This window comes from Meriones unguiculatus, chromosome 17 (genome assembly GCF_030254825.1).
Source record: "Meriones unguiculatus strain TT.TT164.6M chromosome 17, Bangor_MerUng_6.1, whole genome shotgun sequence".
In the NCBI taxonomy this organism is placed as follows: Eukaryota; Metazoa; Chordata; class Mammalia; order Rodentia; family Muridae; genus Meriones; species Meriones unguiculatus.
The window spans coordinates 50,884,037-50,909,865 of record NC_083364.1 but is presented as its reverse complement, the minus strand read 5'-3'; the positions used below and the strand labels follow the sequence as shown (position 1 = coordinate 50,909,865).

The window sequence follows — 25,829 nt, the reverse complement described above, 5'->3', positions numbered from 1 at the left end:
GATTCAGACATAAACCCACATATCTATGGACAACTGGTTTAAAAAAATAAACCCACAGATACACACTGGAAAAAAGATAGCACCTTTCACAAATGGTGCTGGTACTTTTATGGGACTTCTGAATGTATAAATGAGTGTGTCTCTGATTCTTGTCCCTTCTCTTGGGGCCCTTTTGTTTTCCTGTTGGCTTGTCTTGTTCAACTTCAATACAATGTTTTGTTTTGTTTCATTTTATACTATTATATTTTATTTTGTTTAAAAATAATAAAATAGAATAAATAAATAAATACAAATCACCAAATTTGGTCTTTGTCTATGACTTGTTGATTCCTGCTCTAAAGGTATCATTAACCAAAAACATCCAAACAATTCACAGAACTGTTTACAATATGAAGACAACTGTGATTTTCAGAGAAATCAAAAAGGGAAACTAATTTTATATATATATATATATATATATATATATATATATATATATATTGGTAGGGAGACTAACACATGGGTTAAGAACAACAACTTTGTAGTCAAAATGGGAACTATGCAGTCTAAATGTCTATATCTAAATCCTGGATCAACCACTAGACAGTGGAGTGACCTCAGGTAACACACACAGACACAAAAGTAGGAGGGGACTAGTTGGGAAGAAGGAAACCACAGAAGTAGGAGGGGGATAAGAGATGGTAATGGAAGAGTGAGAATGATCACAAAACCATGCATACATGCATGAAACTAACAAAAACCCCTTTTTTCTAATCTAGCCAATGGAACAAGCGTAACAAAACAAGCAAAAATAAAAACCACTTACTAATATTCATATGAGCACTTCACAGTAAGAAGTCCTCTGAGAGACTAAATGATCATTAAGACATATAAATACGGCTTGTTTTCCCTCATACATAGAGCCTGCATTTAACACTATTATCTGTGTGTATATACAAGTATTGATGTGTGTGAAGGGGTCACAAGATTGAAAAGAAAATTAAGACAAGGAAGAAGAGATCTTAAGGGAGGGGATAAAGCAAAGAGTGTAGTGAGTATGATACTAGGAAAGCAGAAGTGGGAACTAACTCAGGGAAGGGAAGGGACCAGCTGGAGCAGGGAGGTGGCCATGAAAGAGAAGAAAATATGAGGACATGTCTGAAGATGTCATGAAAACCATTACTTCATAGTCTAACCTAAAACATTAAGATTATAGAATTTATGCTAAGATATCAATGCTAATTTAATTACCATCATTGTTTTCCATTGACAGAAGAAAAAAGTAACATTTTAAAAATACAATGCCACAGGTTATAGAAGGCATCTCAGAGATAAAGCAGGCCAAGTTGGACATGAAAGTATCAAAATCTTGCTACAAATATTATATTAATCAACACATTGCTAAGGGCAGGCAGGACACATGCAGCATTCCCTAGAGCAGACTTCTTTTTATGTTTCCAGATACAAAAAATAGGGACTGTCTGAAGAAAGAATGACAGGGAAATTCCAGTAATTGGTGCAGTCTAGACCCTAAGAGGACAGTGGAAGCTGACAGAAATGGGACTGGGGGAGAGGGGATCCATCAGTCTGGGATAAGAATGTAGAAGAAGGTTTGCTTACTCCCCCACGGGCAACAGCACATTACTGCATCTGTTGCTAAGTCTCACAGCAATGTAGCATCACACAATCCTAGGGGATGCAACTGACGACTGACTGCTATGAAGTTCTGGTATGAGGAGCCCGGTGGGCACAGCCTCTGTGGCACCCTCAGCTCATTCAGAAGCTCAAGCCTGAGCCTTTCTCCAGTGTCAAGAATGTACAGTAACTCGTATCTGAGTTCTTTTCAGATAAAATTCATATGGATAGGATGAACGGCCACCCTCATGTGAAACCTGAGATCATTGATAACAAATTAAAAGTACGAAAACGAATGCTTCCATGGAGAATTTGGCTTTTGGTGACCTTACCACAGCGCCCATAGATCATGTCGAATTGCTGCATCAATTCAGCTTCGGTTTTAAAGGGGGAGTATTTATAAATGATAGACAACTCTGTGCAGAACTTCTGGGGGTCGTCTGTGACACTCTTTCTCGTTCTTGTTCGCCATGAAGGTATCGGAACTACAACCTGGTTTTTAAAAACATGTCAATTTATTATGAAATATACACACAGGTATTCCTTTGTTTTATTCCAATTCATTCTGTTCTTCTTCAAAATTACAAAACACAAAGTGAAAAGTTATTTTCCTCCTGAAGCCTAGATTTATAAGAAAGAGACAGACACTAAACAGATATACTCAGGGCTTTGTTTTTCAAGTTTCCATTGTCAGCGCTGCTGAGATTGCTCAGCGGGAAGAAGCATTTGTCACCAAGCCTCGAGTTCAACCACTGGGATGACACACGTGGTGGAAGAAAAGAACCAGTTTCCACAAATACCCTCTGGCCTTCACAAACATGCCATGGCACAACAGGCAAACATACACACACCCATACCCACACCCACACACATGCACACAAATGAAAATAAATGGCAATAGGTAGAGTTACTCCAATAACACAGCTAGATAGTTTACAGCACTCCCGCTGCCAACCCCTCCCCGCATTCCCAGCTTTCAATAGGTTAACCTTTGAAGTATTCAGGATTCATAAGCATAAAAACCCTGATATGACAGAGAACATGGATGTGAGTGGACAGGGAGGTGGGGGGGAATCTGGAAGGAGCTGAGGTGAAGGGGTGAAAATGATTGAAATATACTGTGGGGAATTCTCAAAGAATAATAATAATAATAAAATTTAAAGCCTCTGCTACGTTAAATAGAAACCAGGTTAAAAAACAATTCTGTGGGTACAGAAGCCATCAGAGGGAGACTTTCAGGGAGACAGAAAACAAAAAAAAAAAAACAAAAAAAAAACGTTGAACCCTTCAAAATAAGCTGCCTATATATGCCCACATACCCTCTACTCAGAAGGCACAGGTCCGAGGGTCACAAGTTCAGAGCCAACCTTGGCAACTTAATGAGACACTGTGTCAAAATAATTTAATTTAAGCTGAGGATGCATCTCAGTGATAGAGAATTTACCTAAAATGTCTGAGATCCTGGGCTCATTCTCCAGTACATATAAAAACAAAAAATTAAAAGAAAATAGCTCAACTGGCATGAGTAAAAAATTTTAGTTATAAGAGAAAATACTATGTCCCTGAAGTAAAAACAGAATTATCTCTGAAAAAGAAACAATGAACAAATAAGGAACACTTCTTGGAAATTAGAATCATTACAGGGGAAAATGTCATAAAGGAATGAGAAGATACCTAATGGAGGAAAAGAAAAGAAAAGAAAGCAAAAATACAAAGACACAAAAGTCAAGAATTTTTTCTTTTAATTTACAAATCTAAGTGTTTTCTGTTTCTGGGTCACCTTACTCAGGACAATCTTTTCTAGTTCTCACCATTTGCCTGCAAATTTCATGATTTCCTCGTTTTTAATTGCTGAGTAGTATTCCACTGTGTAAATGTACCACAGTTTCTGTATCCATTCCTCAACTGAAGGGCATCTGGGTTGTTTCCAGGTTCTGGCTATTACGAATAAAGCTGCTATGAACATGGTTGAGCAAATGTCTTTGTTGTGTACTTGAACATCTTTTGGATATATGCCTAGAAATGGTATAGCTGGATCTCGAGGAATCACTATTCCTAATTTTCTGAGAAAGTGCCAGATTGACTTCCAAAGTGGTTTTACAAGTTTACATTCCCACCAGCAACAGAGGAAAGTTCCTTTCTCCACATCCTCTCCAGCATATGTTGTCACTTGGGTTTTTGATCTTAGCCATTCTGATGGGTGTAAGGTGAAATCTCAGGGTCAAGGGGACGGGGGGTGGGGGGGCTACAGCTGGGATACAAAGTGAATAAATTGTAATAACAAGAAAAAAAAATTTAAAAAAATCTAAGTGTTGAAAACAGGAGCTATAAAAGGAGACAAAAGAGAATCCAGGTGGGAAAAAAAAATCATGGGAACCACTCCAGAACTGAAGCATGAGTTTCTAGAATGGAAAGAGGCTACTATTCCCAGCACAGTGCTTGCAAATAGACCACACAGGGAAAACGCTGAAATCAGGACTGGGGATAAGGAAGGATCTCTCAGAGGGAGAAAGAAAGAGAAAAAAAGAAAGCCCATGTGAGAGGACAGAATGAAGTTAAATGGCTTCAGATTTTTTTTTCTTCTCCCCCTCCCTACCCTGCCCATGGCCAAAAGCCACAAGCACCCAGTATTCCCAGGTGGTCTCCCACCCAAGGACTACCCAGGCCCGACCCTGCTTAGCTTCTGAGATCAGACAAGATCAGGCACGTTCAGGGTGGTATGGCCATAGATGGCTTCAGATTTTTCTATCACAAGTCTAGAAACTTGATGACAGAGCAATGCATTCCAAATCTCAAAGGAAAATAAAGCCTAGCATAGAAATAACAGCAAGCCAAACTATTACCAAGTGTAAAGGGCAGGATCAGATGTTTGGGCATGGAGAGTCTCTCTGCCTCAGGAACCAAGTATCGTGTGGGTTACACCAAGTGGACATGCTATACACACACACACACACAAACACACACACACACACACACACACACACACACACACACGGGAGATTTAGCATCTGAGAGCTGACATAGGAGATGGTTGGAGAGGGTTGACATACAGGATGAAGGAAAGACAAATCCTGCATGGCAGCTGAATGCCAACCTTGGAGGCAGAGGCATGAGCCACAGTGAGGGGAGGGCTCCAGAGCAGAGCTTACTGGGGAAGATGGTAATGACTGCAGCGTGAGGATGGGGTTAACCAAATGGTGCAAACAGGGAAAGCCGACCACACTGTCCATGACAGCGGCAAGCACACGCAACACTAGGTAACTGTTCATTTCAGATAAAACCAGAGGTGCGTGAGAGAACAACCACCATGGGATAGTTTATGGCATACGCTCAGGTGACATGGTATCACCTTAAAATGTAAAGCCCGAAGACCAAAAACTCAAGTGACAACACATGCTGGAGAGGTTGTGGAGAAAGGGGAACCCTCCTCCATTGCTGGTGGAAATGCAAACTTGTACAACCACTTGGAAAATCAATCTGGTGCTTTCTCAGACAATTAGGAATAGTGCTTCCTTAAGATCCAGCTATACCACTCCTAGGCATATATCCAAAACATGTTCAAGTACACACAAAGACATTTACTCAACCATGTTCATAGCAGCTTTATTCATAAGAGCCAGAATCTAGAAACAATTCAGATGTCCCTCAGCGGAGGAATGGATACAGAAATAGTGGTACATTTACACAATGGAATACTACTCAGCAATTAAAAACAAGGAAATCATGAAATTTGCAGGCAAATGGAAGAAACTAGAAAAGATCATCCTGAATGAGGTATCCCAAAAGCAGAAATACAAACATGGTATATACTCACTTATAAGTGGATATTAGACATATTATATAGAATAAACATACTAGAATCTGTACACCTAAAGAAGCTAAGCAAGAAGGAGGACCCTGCGTAAGATGTCCAATCCTCATTCAGAAAGGCAAATGGAATAGACATTTGAAGAGGGAGGAAACAGGGAACAGGACAGGAGCCTAATACAGAGGGCCTCAGAAAGACTCTATCCAGCAGGGTATCAAAGCAGATGCTAAGACTCATAGCCAAACTCTGGGCAGAGTGCAGAGCATCTTATAAAAGAAGGAGGAGATAGAAAGACCTGGAGGGGACAGGAGCTCCACAAGGAGAGCAAGAGAAGCAAAAATTCTGGGCATAGGGGTCTTTTCTGAGACTGATACTCCAACCAAGGACCATTCAAGGATATATCCTAGAACCCCTGCACAAATCTAGCCCATGGCAGCTCAGTCTCCAAGTAGGTTCCCTAGTAATGAGAACAGGGGCTGTCTCTGACATGAACTCAGTAGTTGGCTCTTTGATCACCTTCCCCTGAGGGGGGGAGCAGCCTTACCAGGCCACAGAGGAAGACACTGAAGACAGTCATGATGAGACCTGATAGACCAGGGTCAGAGGGAAGAAGAGGACCTCCCCTATAAGTGGACTCAGTGAGAAGCATGGGAGGAGAAGAGGGAAGGAGGTTGGGATTGGGAGGGGATGGGGGAGAGGGCTATAGCTGGGATACAAAGTGAATAAATTATAATAAATAAAAAATAAAAGCGCTACTGGGGTATTTTCTAAGAAATAAACTCCTTAATATGACTTCATAGTAGGAGTTCTATTTCCTTTATTCTAGGGAAGGAAAAAAAAAAAGGAATGTAAAGCCCAAACAGGATGCACATTGGGGGGGAGGGGAGAATGTCTGTGTGTGTGTGTGTGTGTGTGTGTGTGTGTGTTCCTCTTTGACTAAAGGCTGTTGCTTTGGTCCAGACACAAACCTGCAGCAGGTTCATACTGCCATAGTTCAAACCCCACACCCATCTTCACAGACCAGCCTCCCCGGATGCAAGTCATATTGTGACCTCAAGCCCCTCACTGGCCACTCATGGCTCTCTAAACTCTCCCTCCACACTGCTGATTCTTGACATTCTGCTAATAACAGCCACACATGCTCACTGAGCAGCATTCTTTCACCAACACTCCGGTTTTGTTATTTAACCATTTTCTGTGTGTCTGTCTTATCTTGTGATGAAGCAGAAAATGTTTTAATGGTGACAGTGTCTTCAGCTGGTTTTGTTTCCCCCTTCCAAAGACTCTAACTATTGCTAAGCAGTCAGCATTTGAAATATGCATATGGTGTACTGAATTACAATTGACATTCATAACACGATTCAAACACTGTAAATTAACGAACTGCCTGAAGTTCAGCTAAAGGAGCTGAAAATGTGGCCACCAGAATTAACAATTTTTAAGTCCATTTTGCATTCGGTTTCTTTATAGACTGTGTTCTAAGTCTCTGACCTCAACAGTTTATTTATTTAAAAAGTGATAAAAAGTATGACACAAATGGTGGAAAGATCCCTGGAGGCTTCCCCAAGAAATATTACTGTGCCAAAGACAGCTTCTGATTCTGGGAGATTTGGGCACAAGGAGAACAAAATTAAGTTCTCCAAAAAGGCCTCCGGTGACCCCATAGTGTACAGAGACCTTCTGTCCATTCCTCAAACATACGCCCAAACCTAATCTGCAAGGACTATAGCCAATGTCATTTCCTGAGAGGCTAAATGAAAATTGCACTGTTGCCATGGAAATGAAAAGAAAGCCCCATCTCTTACCTCAGTGAGACCTTCTTTTTCACAGAAAGTCTGAGAAAAGAACAGACAGGTCATGGTCTCTTCTTTCTTTGTGAAAAGAATGAAGTCTTTGCCAATTCTCATGGACCCACTATATTTAAAAGGAAGAGCATCATGATTTACATACAGATACCAATAAAGGAGAACAAGAGGCGTGTTTTCATTCACTGTTACAGGCTGTTCTTTTGGATAACCCTTCTCCTTGGCTCATCCCCAGGAGTACACAAATGTTTTCTACTTCTCAAAGTAGAAGGGATGAATCTGAGCAGATCTTGCTTTAGATATGGCTGCCTGAGAGAAGTTCCAGCCAAGGCTGAAAAGACCAATTACTGGGGCCTGAAAGGAACCACTCATGTCTCACTTACATTGAAGCAAACTAAAGGAAACTGCAGATACCACACCAATGCTCAACTATCCTTTGAGAAACAGAACATAAAGATGCAATGACACCTGGCTGCTTTTGGATGCCTATGAAAAGACTCAACTTGTTCTACATAAGAGGCTTTTTAATGCCATAAACAGCTGAGTCAGTTGTGGGTATAAATATTCCAAAGTAAGTTTAGAGGATACCTAGAACTTCAGCCACTTGTGCCTACTTGTAAATATTGCTTCCATATTCCTTTCAGTATCAGCCAATAACTAGTATCTTAAGAAGAAACAATTCTCACCTCTTAAGCCCATTGCCATATTGCCCAATGAAGTTCAAGGTAGACAACCGTTTCTTGGATGTTCCAAAGTAAATGATGTCTGAAGCTTCCTCTGGAATCAACAGAGATTTCTTAATGTAGTTACAAGAGTCTGACTTCAGCATGGGGTTAGCTATTTCGCCCATGCCTCAGGACAAGTCCATAGCTTCTGATACAGCCCAAACAAGGAATCTGGTGTCATGACCCAGAATCACAAAGATTCTCATGGTGATGTATGGAAGGTCAGACAGGCCTAGCCAGGTGACCTTGGATAAAGTTTAAAATAGTGGGCCTTAGTTTCCTTGTTTTTAAAAGGGAAGGGCTAATATCACAGTTGTGACAAAGATGAAGAAAACAAATTAAATTAGCTGATACAGCTGTAAAATGTTTCATACACCACCTTGAGCATAAGAAGTGTTAAATGTGAATGCTGCAGTTTGTCTGCTAGCTAGTAACTTTCTCCTGGGCATGGTCCTGGTTCAGGTCTGTGTAACCCTGAGGACAGAGAGATTTCTCCACTGCTGCATGGGGAGCAAGGAGATTGTTTCCAGACTTGTAGATTCATTGTTCTCATCTCTCCAAAGCACTCAGGATTCCAGGAAGGAGTCCTCTGCACTTCAGCATACCTGATCTTCTGACTATGAATGTTCTTCCTATTAGCCTGCCAAGGACACACTCAGAGTGACGTGGGGGCCCTATGCCCCTTTGGCCACAGACAGGCATCACAGTTCAGCATCACATGGTGTAAGGTATTTAAAGGCCGCTAACATCGTTAGTCTGAAACTAAACACATTTGCCAACATGTTCTCCTAAGGAGGTAAGCCAAGCCATAAGTGGAACATCCATGATAATATTAGCCAGCATTTATTGACAGGTTCATCAGTATTAAAAATATACCTCACATGCATTTTCTACTTCGCTTACAGGAGGACATTAAAATCTGTATTAGGGTAGGAAAAAGAAAAAGAAATTAAAATCATGTCCTGTATGTTTAAGTGAGGGGAAAACAGGGATGTGACAGAGGAGCAAAGAAGTATGTCCTTCAGATAGAATGATTAGGAAATGGCATTGAAGAAGGTCAGCCCCTGAGAGGAAGATTCAAATGATGAGGGTCCTGCCAGATCTGGCTGGAGAGCTGTAAGTGAGAAAGTGAGTACTCAGAGAGAAATACCAAGAGGTAGATGGATCTAATTGTAAGACTATGAGCTGCCTGTAAAGGGAGGGAGTCTGAGCCTGGCTGCATTGTTTTCCTCTGTGGTAAGGCTGCTCCCCTCTCAGGGAGAGGTGATCAAAGACCCAGCCACTGAGTTCATGTCAGAGTAAGCCCTATTCCCCTTACTAGGAAACCCTTTTGGACACTGAGCTGCCATGGGCTACATCTGTGCAGGGGTTCCATGTTATCTCCATGCATGGTCATTGGTTGGAATATCAATCTCAGAAAAGACCCCTGTGCCCAGATTTTTTGGTTCTGTTGCTCTCCTTGTGGAGCTCCTGTCCCCCAAGCAGGGCATCAAAGCAGATGCTGAGACTCATAGCCAAACTTTGGGCAGAGTGCAGGGAATCTTATGAAAGAAGGGGGAGACAGGAAATCATGACTTTAATCAAAAGATACCAGGAAAAACTATCTGAACAAAGTAAGAACAAGCTGATGAATGGGGCATCCGTGGGCATTTTCTAACCATGCCCAGTGGCTATTAGGAACAAAAGATGGTTATCAAAGCTAAAGAGAAGTTAACTGCTTTCCTTGTGTTCTCAGTCGTGATGGCCACCCTTTCCTCACATGTGTGAAGGACTTGGTCTCCATCACTATTTTCTAAATAGAGTGGTCAGAAACCTAGCTTAAGAAACATAAAGCATTATAAGAAATGCAGGTGGCGCTCAGCTCCCACCGCTTCGGTGGTGGGGTTGTGTAGGCTCAAACTGCAGCTTGTAATTTTCAATAAAAAGACCCTCATGTGTTTTGCAAAAAAAAAAAAAAAAGAAATGCAGGTTAGATCCAAAACAACACACAGCCAGGTTCAGAAGCATCATCTGAGCTGTGCAGAGTCAGTACTGTGCTCCCATGATGTACTGACTGTGGGCTACCCTTAAATATACAAAGATAAATCCAAAACTGTATTGTGGATGTATTTGCTATGATGAGAACATTCAGCCAACGCAACTGAACCTTTGAACAAGAAGAGGGAGAAGACCCACAAGCTGCCAAGAACAAGGAGAAACAACCTCTCTCTCTCTCTCTCTCTCTCTCTCTCAAGGTTATGCAGAAAATTAGTAATAGCCTAAAGGCATTGGAAACTGCCTCAGGGCTCCTGCAACTAACAGGTAAAAAAAAAAAAAAGCAAGAAAAAGACCTCGATGTCTATTCTGTTCCCATTTGTAGTCTGTCCATTCCTGGGTGCTTTTGTCTTACAATCAGTATGATTTGTCTTTCATGTGCTCTGACTATAGCATGTACAGTCATTTTGTGTCTTGGTTTAGACGGTTAAAATGAATTTATTTTGCCAGCTAGAATATTTTAAGCCTCAAAAAAATCCAAAACAAGTTGTCTGCAATGTATTTGCCCTAATTGTTCCATATCTCTTTTTGGAATAGATAGTTCAATTTATTTTTATTTATTTTCCAGGTTTGCAGACTTCTTCCTTCCACGGCCAGCTAGGTAACAAGATAATTAACTTACCAGGGCTCATGCCACATCCATCATCCAGGAAACACAACATGAATCCTCCCTGTAGTGTTTCATTATACACTGTAAGAGAAAGCAGTTATTCCTAATAAATATTGGGCTTAATTTGCTCATCAGAAAATCACGCTGCTCCCGTAATTATTTGCCCTACTCCATGGCAGTCATGGAGCCCCAGATACGGAAGAGAGATGGGCTCGGAATGGAATCTTGGCTATAGCTTCCTAAGAAACTGCAGGGGGAAAACAATCACACAGCAAAAATTATTTAAATTAACACACAGCATCTGCAGGTGGATAAATTATGCATATAGCAGGACAGAGCCTGCACAGGACCTGGACTGGTCCTTTAAATTCCAGGTAATTTTCCCGAGAGAAGGGGGAAAATGTTACTGTGAGAGGTGACCCCCAGGATCTGTTTATCATCCTGATCATCTCTTATGCCCTTCCAACAATGCAGTGATTCTGACATAAATCTGGGCCATTCTTATTAAATTCATCAGGCTCCCTTCTAAGTAGTTAATTCCTCTGAGAGCCTTTGGTGAGTGTTTCTTTGTAGCAGCAAATATTTGCTTCTTAATGATGCTTTTGATTTCTGGAAAGGGGAGAGTCATTTGAAGTCAATTTTGATGATGAAGAGATGCCGTTAAATTACATAATCTCATCTGCGGTTTAAAATGTTAAAGGTGTAACCACAACTAATAAAGCTAATTTTAGTATACAGTCTGTAAACCAGCTCTGACAATAATTTCGACAGCTGGATATGAGTACTAACACATTTCCTTTTTAAATAATAGTGCTATTGAGGATTAACATACGCACAACAAGTAACATATGGCTGAAGCATATAGCTTTATTAACTTTGACATGTGCGTGAAAACATCACAATCCAAGAGAACACACCTAACAGCTCAAATATTTCCTCCTTCCATACCTGATCTCCATGACCTAGTCCTCAGACAGTCATTGACATGCTTTCTGTTGCTTTAAGTTTTTATCATATTTAAATCAACTATATATTCAAAGTCCAATTAGAATTCACATTTAAAATTCAAGTCAGCCAACGAACAAATATCAAAGGATACACTCAGTTGTACTAACCCATTTTTTGTTACTATAACTAAACACTTGAGGCTTGATAATTTGTGAGAGAGAAAAACAGCTCATGAATCTGCAGGTCTAAGAGCATGGTGCCATTTTCTGCTCAGCTCTGTAAGGGCTTCATGGCATACCAAATGCCAGCGGGAATACCGAATGCAAGAGCATGTGAGAGAGTGACCACCTGCCAAGTCAGGAAGCCACAAGCCCAGAACCAAACTTCATGACAACCTACTTAGAACAGCATTAGTGTCTTCTGAGGATGAGCTCCCCAGTGCTCTAATCACCCCATACTATGCCTGACCTTTAAAGTCCCCTTATCCCTTACCATTTTCCACTGAGGGCTAAGTGCCTAAGATATGAATCTTCAGAGGACAAACCACATTCAAACCATAAAACTAATTTGGGAGCCAGGCAAGGTGGTGCACGCCTGTAATCCCAGCACTCAGGGAGGCAGAGGCAGGCGAATCTCTGTGAGTTCTAGGCCAGCCTGCTCTACAAAGTAAGTCCAGGACAGCCAGGGCTACACAGAGAAATCCTGTCTCAAAAAACCAAAGGGGGGAGGAGGAAACTAATCTGGGGAGATTCATAGGGGTTTGATTTTGTACTAGTGCTAAGAGCTGCTCCTCATTATCCTCTGTCTTCGGGGACGGGGACTGAGAAGCACCTGGCCCAGGGTACTGCTTAGCCTCAGCAGCTATACACACAAATGACAGCCAAATCTGAAGATTTTTAAATATAGTAACTCATGGAAGAGGCCAGCAGACACAAAAAATACATTTCTTTCAAAAACAGCTTAGAAAGACCAAGATTCCCCAGACAGACACACTAAAGACATATATTCATATGTCTTTGGGGGCTTAGGGGTAATTCTAGGCATCCCCACTATCCACAAGGAGACAGTCTCATCTCACCTCCTTAAAGCAATCATTCTGGGACTAGAGAGATGCCTTGGGGGTTTAGCTCACATGCTGCTCTTCCAGAGGACCCAAATCTGGTTCCTAGCACCCACATTAGGCAGCTCGTAATTGCCTGTAACTCTGGCTCTTGGGGAACCCAACATTCATTTCTGGATTCTGCAGGGGCATTCACTCACATGCACAAACCCACCCACGCACAGAAATACATACACACATCATTAAAAGACAATGAAAATGAATCTTTCTTTAAAAGGTATGGGGCTCAGAGCTCTACTGCCTGTTAATCAGCCTGTCTTTCCCCAAGCAAACACCATCACCTCGTCCACAGGACTTAACCCTTTCTCTAGGTTTCTTGGCTTTGGCCAAGTCAAAACGTGAGTACTACCCACCTCCTCCACAACAAGGACATGAGCCCTCGGTGTCCTGGCTCTCTACTTCTCACTGCCTCTGAAATTAAACTACTCTATTCGGCTTTGTTGATTTCACTCAGAAAATATGGATTTTCTGAAGTGACAGCAACAGCTCCCTAACTTTGTGCTCTCCTAATCACAGCGTGCAAACCCTGGCCAGCTGTTCACGTCACCTCTCCTGCTTAAATCCTATCCTGACTTCCCACTGCTCTCTAGGAATAAAAAAAAAAAAAAAAATCCAAGCTACATCACATATCATACTTCTCTGTCACGCCTGCCCCCACTACCTCTCCAACTCCAAGCATCCCCTCACTTGACCATAATGCCAAACAAATACTTTCCCTGAACTAATCTTGAATATCTCCTCAGACTGAATGCATAGCACAAACCCTCCCCAAACCAGATCCACCAGCTAGGTCATGTCTGTTTCCCTTTCAGATGAGCTGGTATTAAGGTTTCTTCTAGAAGCTTTCTTAATACTTCCATGTCTTTAGGTACCTGAATGTTATCTATTTGTTTTCCCTTTGTGATCATCTACTTCTAATGTTGGACCTGTGAGCATATTTACTCTCTCTCAAAAAAAAAAAAAAACAACCTACATACCCCATCCTAATATTATGTCTCACTGACAGAGACTCATTTGTTCATTTATTTCTCAAACTTTTCATAATTTGAACAGGAAGACCGAAGAGAGCATCATTTATTGTGTCCCATGCCTTGGGATTTTGATGCCTACAAATCTTATGAAGCCTAAGTGATATGAGACACATTTTGCACAGAGATGGAATCACATCATGGACAATATCCTCTCTCCTGTGACCAAAACTAACAGAACGATGGCTGTATTGGTGTAGAAAGGCAGCATTAACTGCATCACAGAAACTAATGTCGTTAGCATCATAATCTACCAAGACTCACTAAGAAGTGCTCAAAACACTCAGGGACCACAAATGAAGCCAATAAAGAAAATACTCTTGCTTTGTGCTTTGTAGCAGTTGGACAATTATCTGTACCACATAGTCACTTATGCTTTTTTAAACTGCGGTAAGTCAGAAGTGATGTATGCTTAATTATGAATAACTATTACATTAATGTGATTTTTAAAAATAAAACTGCTTCTCATGGCAAAAAATTTCATGGCTCTGTATCACTCAGAGATTTTCACAAAACTCTAGAAGACATCATTTTGTAAACGGACCCTCCAGTTAGTGAGCAATTTGACCCTCAAGAGTATGCATTTCTCAGTTTGGTTTCCCACAGGGTCACTGTGTTCACAAAGCACTTACATTACATTAAAAATCTATAGAATGTGGTGCGATCCGATGAAATAAAATAGAAGCAAAGTAGCCACAGGCTTTTTCTTAGAAGAAAAAAACAAGAAAGGAAATGTGTGCTCACCTGAAAACACATCAAGTCTTAAAGCCCCAGCATCCCTGGAAACAATACAAAAATAACATTGGTTCATAGAAAAATTGGATCTTAAAAATAACATCAGTCTCAATAGCTTATGTGAGGTATGACCTATTATCAGATATCAAACAATACAGAAATCATAAATCACTTAAGATCAATTTCTACGATGGTTCACTGTGCATTTATATGCAAAGAACTGTCATCACCCATAATTTAGGAATATTACAAAAGCTAAAACTTAGTAACTTACAAGACTGGAGATGGAATTTAGTGGCAGTTATTTAAAAAAAAGGTTCAAAATGAATATAAATATAGTGTTTACATTTCTAAAACTTCCTGGAGAATAATACAAAGCCACAGGAAGACTTTCATAATATGTTCCAGATCAAAACCGAAAAGGAAAATTACTATGTCATTTGTACCATATGACCACATTTTTAAAGGCATATATTATACACATGTTCAAATAAAACATATTTCTTTGCAATGATGGGGGTGAAGCCCCAAGCCTCACACATGCTGGGAAAATGCTTTATCCACCTCTCAAAATGTTAATAAAGGTTTTTTCTATAAAGATAAACTATGGCCTGTGGACTCGGTGTAGCTCATCAACTGTTTATAAATAAAGTTTTATTAGAACACAATCATACTTGTTCATTTACATACTGACTATGGCTTTCTTAGTGCTATGTCGGCAGAACTGAATCATTTCAGCAGAGGCTGGACAGCCTTCTGAGACAAATATACTTATTTTCTCGTCTTTTACAGAAAAATATTCTGATTCCTGCTTTATGAGATGAGGAGATGAGATTACCGATGATTTTTTTTTTGTTTTGCTTTCATTTTTGTCTTGTATTCTCAGTCTTGTAAATTCACAGCCATTTTTTGTATTTCAAGATTTATTAAAGTGAAAATTATAAAGCAAAGGAGGAAGGCCCCCCAGATCCAGGCTACCATACCAGGTGTGAGAGAAAAGACAATGACAGTGAGAGATGAGGTCTCTGTTGATGAGGAAGAACATGTCTTAGGGGAAGGGAGAGTCTGAGGAGAAGGGTGGGGCTGGGTCAGCTCTGTCTGACTGAGTGCTGACTGAGTCATCGAGAGACTAAGTTCTGTCATGGGTATAACCAGTGATAGCGAAGCCCACGACCCTCAAAAACACCCACCAGTCTCAAGCCATAAACCACACCAAACAGACTGAGAGGAGGCATACTGCATTCACCCTGCCAGCCAGCAAGATAATGAGCTACTTTTGCTTCTTCCTGTAGCTGAAAGTACCTTGAGCTTATCGTTATATAGAAATTCTGCAAGAATCCCTGCCATTTCTTAACGATTGCAATGTAAAGCAAGTGCTATGTGAGATATAACTTTATTCTCCTCCAGCCCTAACTACAGTCCCACGTTATCTATCAATACTTCCACTGAACAGTTACACCTTTCACTAAGAACCATGGACACGCTTGTGCTCAGTAAACGCTATTGAACTCAAAAGTTTGTTGGTTTGTTTGTTTTTGCTTTCTGTATGCTAGATATCTAATAAAGGACCAGACTCATGAGAACAAATATTCTAATACTCCCAGAGGAAACTGAAAATTTTAAAGAAATGGTTGGTTTATATAGAATGCCCACTAGATGCTTTATGTCGTATTTAAATGTTGTGTGTGCCATTTCTGCTTCAGCACAGGAAACATTCCCTCTGGATCATTACTGTACTAGCCAAACCTCCAGCCATCCCTTTCTTTGCTGCCACCCTTCCTTCCTCTTCTTTCTATGATATTCTTTTGGGATTCGTAAGTTCTGATCCTTATACCCACAGGAAATCACGAAAGTCTTGAACATAACATAAAATAATTTATTAGAGTAACAGGGAAGTTTATAAAATCCTTCAGGAGGCTGGCTGAGCATCTTAAATAAAACATTCAACGTACATTTTCTTTTGATGTTTGCTATCAGCACCTAAACAAGGGTGGAAAGCATCAGTGTCCACCAAAGCCAGAAAAAAAAAAAAAAAAAAAAAAAAACAGACATCCAGGTTCCCAATATGACACTACAAATGAAGCAAAGGTGAATGACTCTCTCATTTGATCTTTTCTTAAGGAACCTGGATTGTATAGGAAAGCAAATTACAGTTTATTCCAGATGGGAGATAACAGCTGTTGGGTCTCAAACCTGGGACAAAGTGCCAATTAACTTATCTAGGTGGACTCTGGCTGCCAGCCTCCCTCTCTGTTACATGGCCCTCCTGGCTGGCATGCCCTGGCCCCTATCCTCAACTCTCTGGCCAAAAGACTGGACTGTCCTTCCCTCAGCTGCTTCTCCCTGTATAACCCAGCCAATTTTGGTTATGCCATTCTCTTGGTCTCCTGCTTTCCTGGTCTTATGGCTCGTTCCTGGCCTCTCTGGCTCTCCCTGTCCCCTCACCCCTTTCCTCATAGTTAGGTTCACTCTGAGCTCTCCCAGATATCTCTGCCTCTGTCTGCGCTCTTCCTAGTATCTATAAACAAACAAAGAAACAAACAAAAACCTTTCAATCAGTTAGGAACATTTATTTTTCCTTCAATGGCATTATAATTTTATTTCAAATGTAGACTGTACTTGTGTCTTGAAATTTCCTTGATGATCTTTGTTTGCAGATACATCTTACCTTGCATTGTCCAGCAGCTCAGCCAGAGCTCCAAAGAGGAAACTGTGAGTTGTGCTGGTGAGGAAATAAAGGGAGAACAAAAAGGTCAAGACGGTATGCAATCAATTAAGGCTTAAGATACAGTCAAATGCTCTCCTGTTCTGAACAACTCACTAATTAAGAGGGGATGGAGCAGCCTTACCAGGCCACAGAAGATGACAATGCAGCCACTCTTGATGAGATCTGATAGACTAAGATCAGAAGAAAGGAAAGGGAAACCTCCCCTATCAGTGGACTTGGGGAGGGGTATGTATGAAGAAAGGGGAGGGAAGGTGGGATTAGGAGGGGAGGAGGGAGGGGTTTATGGGGGAATACAAAGTGAATAAAGTATAATTAATAAAAGTTAAAAAAATAAAAATTATAAAAGAGGGGATGGAGGATCTAATTATGGACAGGGGAGGGAGAACAACACAGAAGGGGAGGGAGAGAGGAGGGACAAATGACACTACAGATGCTTGAAAAAGACACAGGGAAGTAATTATATTTACCTAAAAATACATGTAATATCTATGAGTGTGCATCACATATACTATTAATTCTATTTTAACTAAATTGAGTTAAAACTTGCTGAGCACAGTGAAGACTCTGAAGCAGAACCTGCATTTTGCAAGGCTGGGATAAGAACACAGTATTTCTGGTTAATTTTTTAAAGTATCTAGGGGGGATGTTTTGTTTTGTTTGTGGATTTTTTTCAAAACAGGGTTTCTCTGTGTAGCCCCAGTTGTCTTGAAACTTGCTCACTCTGTATACCAGGCTGACCTTGACCTCAGAGATCCACCCGCCTCTGCCTCCCAAGTGCTGGGATTAGTCATGTACCACCACTGCACAGCTTCTTTTCCACATTTTATTTGCTTATATTTTTATGTGTATGCGTGTTTTGTTTGCATGTAAGTGTGTGTACCATGTGAATGCCTGGTTTCGCAGAGACCAGAAGAAGGTGTGGGATCCCCTGGAACTGGAGTTACAGATGGTTCTGAACCACCATACAGGTGCAAGAAATTGAACCCGGGGTCCTCTGGAAGAGCAGTCAGTGCTCTGCACTGCCAAGCCATCTCTCTGGCCCCTTTGCTTGTTTCACTGTTAACACTTGTTAGCACAGAAAGAAAAAACAAAACGCTTCACTGTAAGATTTCGTATACCCATATCATTATATTTTGTTCTACAACATGTTTTCCCAAAACATCCTAGTAAAAGGGAGACACCAAAGGAATATATTATTGCTACAGAACAGTTTGATCTTTTAAATTTGCTTCATAAATATGTATTCAAGTGAGGTTTTTTTCTCATTTCTTATTAAATAATAGTATTTAAGATCAAATTATTTTTGGAGAGTATTTCCTAAGACCTGTGGAAGCAGAGGTTGGCAGGTGCCCTGTTCCCCCCACTGTCTGTAATTTTGAGTGGAGCCTTTCCAATGTTGGAAAGGTGCTTCCCATATATCTGTGGTCTCTCTCCTGAGCCCTAATGCCAGGTTCTCTCCAGAACACGGTGGGCTTTCACTGCGTCCTCCCTTTCTAACACGTGCAGGGGGTGAGTGAAATCCGGCTAACTTCAGGGTCAGATGCCTGCTTTCCATTTCCTAATGTAGACACTTCAGCCATGAACCTTATCACACCATTAGGGAAAATCCAGTCTGCAATTTTCTCTTTATATGTAATACATACATGCACCAGAAGCAAAAGAGACATTTACATAAGCAAACGCAAACACACACACATATATACACACTTGTACAGGGGAAAGGAAGCACAATTTTAACGCTTAAAAACTTCAGGCCTGCAGCAGCACCTTACTTTAAAATGTATTTAAGAAAATATTACATGCCAGGTGGTGGTGCAGCCAGGGCTACACAGAGAAACCCTATCTCAAAAAAAAAAAAAAAAGAAAAGAAAAGAAAATACACAAACATAACCCCATTTTTTTTTTTTTTTTGGAAATTTAAACTTCAAACACTGATGCTAAAAAAAAAAAGACTTCTGAATAAATTCATCTTTAAAAATTTTCAATTCATTTAAAAATAAGTACGGGGAAAGAAAGAATGAGAGAGAGGTGGGAGACTAAAGGCAAGAGAGAAATTTCATGTGTTTTCTCTCATATGTACAATCTAGAAGGGGAGGAGGGAGACCAACAGGAAGGCGAGGGGGAGACTAGAGAGTGTAATGAGGGAACATATAAGCAAAGTACAATGACACATGTGTAAAAATATCTTATTAAACTCATTATTCTGCAGGCTATTTTTGAATTATTTTTTTTAAATTCTCCTGTTAATATGCAGATGTCCTTTGCTAAAAAAAAACTAGTATAAAAACTAAAATGTAGAGGCTGGAGATATGGCCCAGTGGTTCAAGGCACTTGCTGTTCTTCTAGACTAAAGGATCCGAGTTTGAATTCAGTTCCCAGAATCCAAATGAGGTGCTGTAACTGCCAGTAATTCTAGTTCTGAGGGGTCTGACACCTTCTTCTGACCTCCACGAACACCTTTACACATATGAAAAACATACACACACTCAAATTATAAATAATTGTTTATTATTTATACTATTTTTGAATTAAAATTTAACACATGACCAAACCCATCAGAAAATGGCAGTAATTCTAGACAAGCATTCTAATGCTAAGGTATGTCCCTGGCTTTTCAACGTATAAAACTTCTGACCCGAACGGCCATGTGATTTTTCTCTTCTACCTCATTCAAGAGATTTTTGTAAACATTTGCCCATATCTCCACTGTGTACAGACGGGGTCTTTACTTCTTGGAATTCAAGTCAGGATTGAGAAGGAGGTCATGGGTTTCATAGAAAACAGACAAATAACCATAGTTTCCAGAGCTTGCTCAAGGCTACCTTCACAGTGGTAACAGGGAAGAGCAGCCACAAAGGAGGGACAAGAGATCACAGAAGACTGTCACACCTGACAGTGATACCTCTGAAGGTATCTTCTGACCCCTGAAGATGAGAACTCTATCCTGTGAAGGACCAAGGTGGAAACTCTCCGGACAGGGAAAGATCCCAAAGCGAAAGAGTGATGGAGACTATGCTAAATCTTTGATGGGTACAGAAAACAGGCACAAGTGAAGGCATGTCTGGATCATGCAGGAAGTAGAGAGGGGTTTGTTCAGGCCCCGTGCAAGTGGAAAACACTGTAATGTTTTCTGATGAATGGCCTTTCCACCCAGGTCCCTTTTAAAAAGCTCCGCCTGGAAGCTTTACAAAACCTGGTACTGCATAGCACTCGGTTAAGAGGCTGTACAGAGGGTGATTCAGAAAGGAAGTGGTGTGGCTCGGGCTAGAGTCAACGGCAGCAAGGATGGAAAGAACTGTTCAGTGCCTTAGAGAAAGCATGGGTTTGACTGCAGGATATGATTCTAGGATGTGGAAACTGAATGTTGAATAGAGAAATCCCAGGACTGGAGAGGATGGAGTGAGAAGAATTTCAAGTGTGAGACCACCCGGGGCTATACAACAAAACCTTACTTAAAATGTCGAGCAAAAAGTTTTTACTCCTGGTTGTAAGGAAGAAGGTCTACCAGGGAGCTGAGGAGATGTCGATTTGTTTCAGAGTTCAGGTGGCATGGTGAGGTCCTCTTTGTTGTCACGCCACTAGCTGCAAACTGAGCTGCAGAAGTCAGTATCACCGGGCAGAATGTGGGAAAGCGGGGCTGGGACTCAACAGCAACAAAAACGGCACACAGCAAAGGTGGGGCTTTTTCTCAACCATAAAACTCACAGTCCTCCAGGAACCGGCCTCTTCTTAAACCCACTCAAAACTGTTCCTTTTCATTTGCCTTCTATCTAGCAGACCCTTCCTTCCAGCTTGGTCACCATTTTCCAGGACAGGCAAATGGGCAAATATCTGCTTGACATCGCCTATCCTCCTCTGCTACCTCAGAATCTCACAGACTGGACTGTACAATACGACCACCCTTCCCTGGCTTTCTTTATACCTCCATTCCTGTGGTTCACACTTGCGCCATCCATCAGAACAGCTGGTCCTTTCAGCAGACAGAAATTTTAAGGTAATTCCTAAACACCAACACACCTTATGAACGACAAATCAGTCACTGTTGGACTGTGCCGAACTCAAAGTGACCAACGACACACAAAAAAAGCAGTCACTTGACCCCGCAATCTGTCTGTATCACTCCGAAAGCACTGGCTGGAAAGTTCCAGTAATAAGCTGTCCATAATTTCAGCGGTATACCAGGCTAAGCAGCATCAGGATCTGGCTGTGCCCCTCTTCATCATGGTGTGTGGTTGTAACTGATTTATACTGTTGTTCTTGTTCGTCTCTTACCCTAGCTCTTTCATAGATTTTATGGCGGGCATGCATGCACAGGGAGAACCAAAGACATACCAACGCATACAAACTCTTATGTCCATTTGTAGTTCCATATTGCCCCAAATTTTAAACATGCTCTTTGGAAGTCTTCGTCGATTGTCATCGTTAAGAACAGACTATACTATTTCTTTTCTATTTTCTTTTGTTGTTGTTTTGGTTTGGGTTTTGTTTTCTCAAGACAAGGTTTCTCCGTGTGTAGCTCTGGCTGTCCTGCAACTTGCTTTGTGGACTAGCCTTGAACTCACAGAGATCCTCCTGCCTCTACCTCCCAAGTGCTGGGATTGAAGGCCTGCACCACTGCTCTTTTTTATTTTCAGCTTTGCGGGGGGGGGGGGGGGGGGTTTCGATGCATGCCTAGTGCCTAAGGAGAACAAAGATGGGCGTTAGGAGTTACAGGGGATTGATTGTGAGCCGCCCTGTGGGTGCTGCAAACTGAACCCTGGTCATCTGGAAGGGCAGCCAGTGCTCTCAAATGCTGAGTCATCTCACTAGCCCTGACTACACCATAGCAGCCAAAAAGAAGGCGCAAAATGCATCTTACTCAGGCACAGACAAAAAAAACTACAGGGTTGCTGTACACAGCTGTTGAAAACTACGAAGGCGAATTACCCTGTAAAGCAACCTGACTTTACAGTGTCTTCCACAGCGTAGGAATGAGGATAGAAAAGGATGGGGAGTGAGTACTTCTAATCTGCTGGCCAACATTTAAATTTGTTAAATGACAAACATGGGACCAACGTTCCACTTGGTTTTAACTGAAGAGCATCAAAATGATTCAGTCTGTCCGCGGGTGTAGAGTTATTACTTCCTCACTACCTACTCACACGCGGTAGAAATACCTTCCTCAGTCAGTCCGACCAAGTTCATTAAGCCTTTTTCCAATTGAATATGGCGGTAAGCACGCGGACAAGCCCTACCCCATCCCAACCCCTCTGGAAACTCACGAGTTTGCGTGGATGAAATCCAGATGCAGCCTGGCCCTCTGCAGCAAGGCATATTTGTCCATGTCCTCAGGCACGACCTGCGGGCACGGAAAACACCAGTGCTGGGTCCGAAACTGTAGCCCCACCCCCACCGCGTGGGCCACGCCCACGCCCTCGACGGGCGCATGCGCCCCCTGGTGTCCTCAGCGGGAAGTTCACACTGCCCTGCAGCACTTCTCTAGAAGGTTGTTTTGTTTTTCCTTATTTACTTCTTTTATTTTTTATCTATTTAATCACTTTCCAGCTTGATCCCAGGCCCCTCCCTCGTGCCCTCTCAGACTTGTCTTCGTGCTCTCCTCCTCCCATCCCCCCTCTTCTTCTCAGAGAAGTAGATGAACTGTGTGAGAGAACGGGTGGGGAGGGTCACCAGGGAGATGTTGTTTTGTTTTATTGTTTTGGTTTTTGTTTCTGGTGTGGTTGTTTTGGGACTGGGTGTCCCTTCTTCGTCCTGAGTATTCTGGAATTCACAGTGTAGACCAGGCTGGCCTCAAACTCACTGAGAGATCCGCTTGCCTCTGTCCTGCAAATGCCGGAATTAAAGACCTGTGCCACTATGCTAGGCCCTCCTGGGCGGTTCTTGATTGCTCAATCGGCATCTGGGTTTGGCTTCCTTTCAGAAGCTCAAGGTTTTCTCTTTCATCACTGCTCATCTGAAAAATGGGGGATTGGAACTGAATCAGACGTGAAAGCTCTTCTCATCCCCCTGCATTTCCTCTGTTCCCTCACCTGAATCTACACGAATCTAGTCGAGTGCACCGCATGAGGCCTGCAAAGGGAAAGCCATTTGCCCTGGCTTGAGTGGTGCACTTACACTCTTGTGTATCTTGGAGATAATTATGTTTTCTGCATTTGGAGGGGAAAAAGAGAAAACAGCAAACAAAAGAAAGAACAGATAGCAGAATATAGACTGGCTGCAAAGTGAGGCGTTTCCCTCTCCACTTCGACAGCTGTTGCCACCTGGAGGAGTCACAAGCATTTTGTCACAGGCATTTTCTGTTCTTCACACCCGAATTCAGCTCTTTGATGTGCTGGCTTGGGTCCAAATTCCATCAGCATATTCACTCACCACAGCACTGAATTCGGAGTCACCGAAACCCAGGAGGAAGCGGAGTTTGTGAAGGGCGCTGGAGGGGCGTGACTGATAGGCTAGGCGGTGACCTGACCTCTGTGACCTCTGAGATGTAGTCAAGCTGATTCAAAGGCTAAGGTTTCTTTGCCTGGAGACTAACAGGGTTCAGTCCTACTCAGCAAATATTTCACACGCTGTTCTCAGAGTCCAAAATCCAAGTGTGCTGAGCAGAATCTGAGGTAGATGTTTAGTGACTTCAAGGTGTCATCCTGGCAATAAAGCCCTTCAAAAAATAGAAACAAAAATTTTAAATGTGGAATAATCATCCTGTTTCGAAAAGAGGGGTTCTTTTTCCAGCTGCTACATTTATAGGAATCTGGAGAGGAAGTGAGGGTTGGAACTGCAGCCCTAAGGAACGGGATGCTCTGCTTTAATTTGAAAGCTGGAAGTGAACGTGAACATTTCAAGTAATTTCTCCTGATTGCATTTTTGTTTTAACGGTGGCTGGTGTGGTTGGTGCTGTTTCAACAGCCACATTCTCTTTGCTGAGCAACCTAAACCGTCTTCCCCAAATTATCCTTCAATAGATCTTTACAAATGATATTTTATTTTCATTTTTATGGGAAAGAAAAGCTTGACAAGCCTCTTCTGGATTCATTTCACAATTCCAACTGCTGTCTCAAATCAACTTATTTCGGGAGTTGGGGCGCCGGAGCCACTGGGCTGTAATTAGTACAGGCTGTAATGTCTACCTGAGGAAAAGGATCCAGTTATCACAGAAACAGTCCTTCTAATAATCTGAACAGAGCCTTCCTGCCGTCAGTGGCCAGCCCCAAAGCACTGGGCAGTGATGGCTGGTGTGATGACAGTTGGGGTGGGGGTGGGGTCATGGATCTGTTAGGTTATGCTAAATAAGAAGTCTAGAGTCACAGTACACCATCCCAAAAGCCTTCCTCCTCCCTCATTTCAGCCATTTGTCAGGCACCATTGTACCATAAAAGCTAAGCATATTCCTTTTCCAGATACGCTCAGGGGAGTCTTTGTTTTGCTTATTTCCCTCAACGCTACTTCAAGATCCATTTTAACATTATTTCATGATACAGACACTGACAAATGAACCAGCATTTTATGATTTTTGAAAAACGTATTTAAACTCAGAATAAGGTTGATAAACTTGAAAATTGAAGTTTGAGTTGGCATCCAGAATAAGCTGCCATATCAGTAAGAGTTACAGATTGTTAGCTTGGCTACTGGAAAGCTGACAACATTTGAAAGGGTCAATGACCTGTTGCAGATGTAAACATGTTTTTGTTTTGAACCCAGGTGTAGTCTGTGGGAATGATTCAGATTGTCCATGGCAACAAACTATCTCCCTCATGAAGGCTCTGAGAGGGGCTCCTTGTCAGCTGCAGATAGTTTACTTCTAAGGGACTCTAAGAAAGAATGACGGCCAGAGCCGGGAGAGTGTTGGGGGGCTCCGAGAAAGAAGAAGGGCAGAGGTGCTCCCCTTTGCTGCTCCTGGTTGCTGTTGATGCAGTGTGACAAGGAGAAGCTGGAGCTATCCTGAAACAAGGATTGGACTTTCCCAAAAGAATCCTACGACCCTACCCAGCAGGAAGACCTAAAGAGGGCTACCTCTCCTTTCCCTTACAACTTTCTTTTTCCCCTACCTGGGGTTGGGGAGGGGGGTTGGAAGGGAGGTGGATAGTTTAAGAAACCCCCCCCCAATAAAGTAGCATTTGAAAAACTAATGCCTACAATGACCCTCATTGAGACAAATCCACTTATTCTGAAAACTATGCATAGCATCCTTGCTAAGTTTCTTACATTCCTTCAAGTCTGAGCCTCCTTACTGGGCCTTCATCTCTCCCGGTTTACATCATACCAGCCAATGACGAGTGCCATCACAGTTCCTACTCACCTTTGCAACCGCAGTCACAGCTGTAGCACAGGGATAAGCAAGCACCTCTAGGCAATGTGGGAAAATAAGAGGCCTGGAGCTTTCCCAAGCATAGCAAGGATGTTAGAGATGAAACCACGGTGATTACTGTTGAGTAAGCAAACCCAAGAGCCGTTCTCAACTCTTCTTTCCCTCACAGAGCTTAAAACCCACTCCCTTGTGCTATCTTGTCACTAGCGATGCTCACCTGAAACAGACATCGCGACTGAGACAGAAGCAGAAAGGGCGCTTGGTGGCATCTGAGATGGCCCTTGCTCGCCTGATAAAAGCTGTCACACAGCTCCAGGGTTCCTTTATGAAACTAACATTTATTTGTGTGTGCATTCACTTAGGGCGTGTTTGTGC

The 25,829-nt window shown here is 42.0% G+C and overlaps 1 protein-coding gene and 1 pseudogene across 1 annotated transcript in view; both read right to left on the bottom strand.

Moving 5' to 3' along the window:
* The window catches only part of Morc1 (MORC family CW-type zinc finger 1), a 175,766-nt gene extending 153,288 nt beyond the window's left edge, over positions 1-22,478 (bottom strand). Inside the window, exons 1-7 of the mRNA XM_060370992.1 lie at positions 22,417-22,478; positions 17,096-17,149; positions 14,437-14,471; positions 10,609-10,677; positions 7,914-8,004; positions 7,228-7,336; positions 1,947-2,106 (exon numbers count right to left, since the gene is read on the bottom strand). Of these exons, the coding sequence (XP_060226975.1) occupies positions 1,947-2,106; positions 7,228-7,336; positions 7,914-8,004; positions 10,609-10,677; positions 14,437-14,471; positions 17,096-17,149; positions 22,417-22,478 (580 nt within the window). The remainder of the gene's footprint in view (positions 1-1,946; positions 2,107-7,227; positions 7,337-7,913; positions 8,005-10,608; positions 10,678-14,436; positions 14,472-17,095; positions 17,150-22,416) is intronic.
* On the bottom strand, positions 4,226-4,345 carry LOC132648809 (5S ribosomal RNA; annotated as a pseudogene).
* Positions 22,479-25,829: the final 3,351 nt, after the last annotated feature.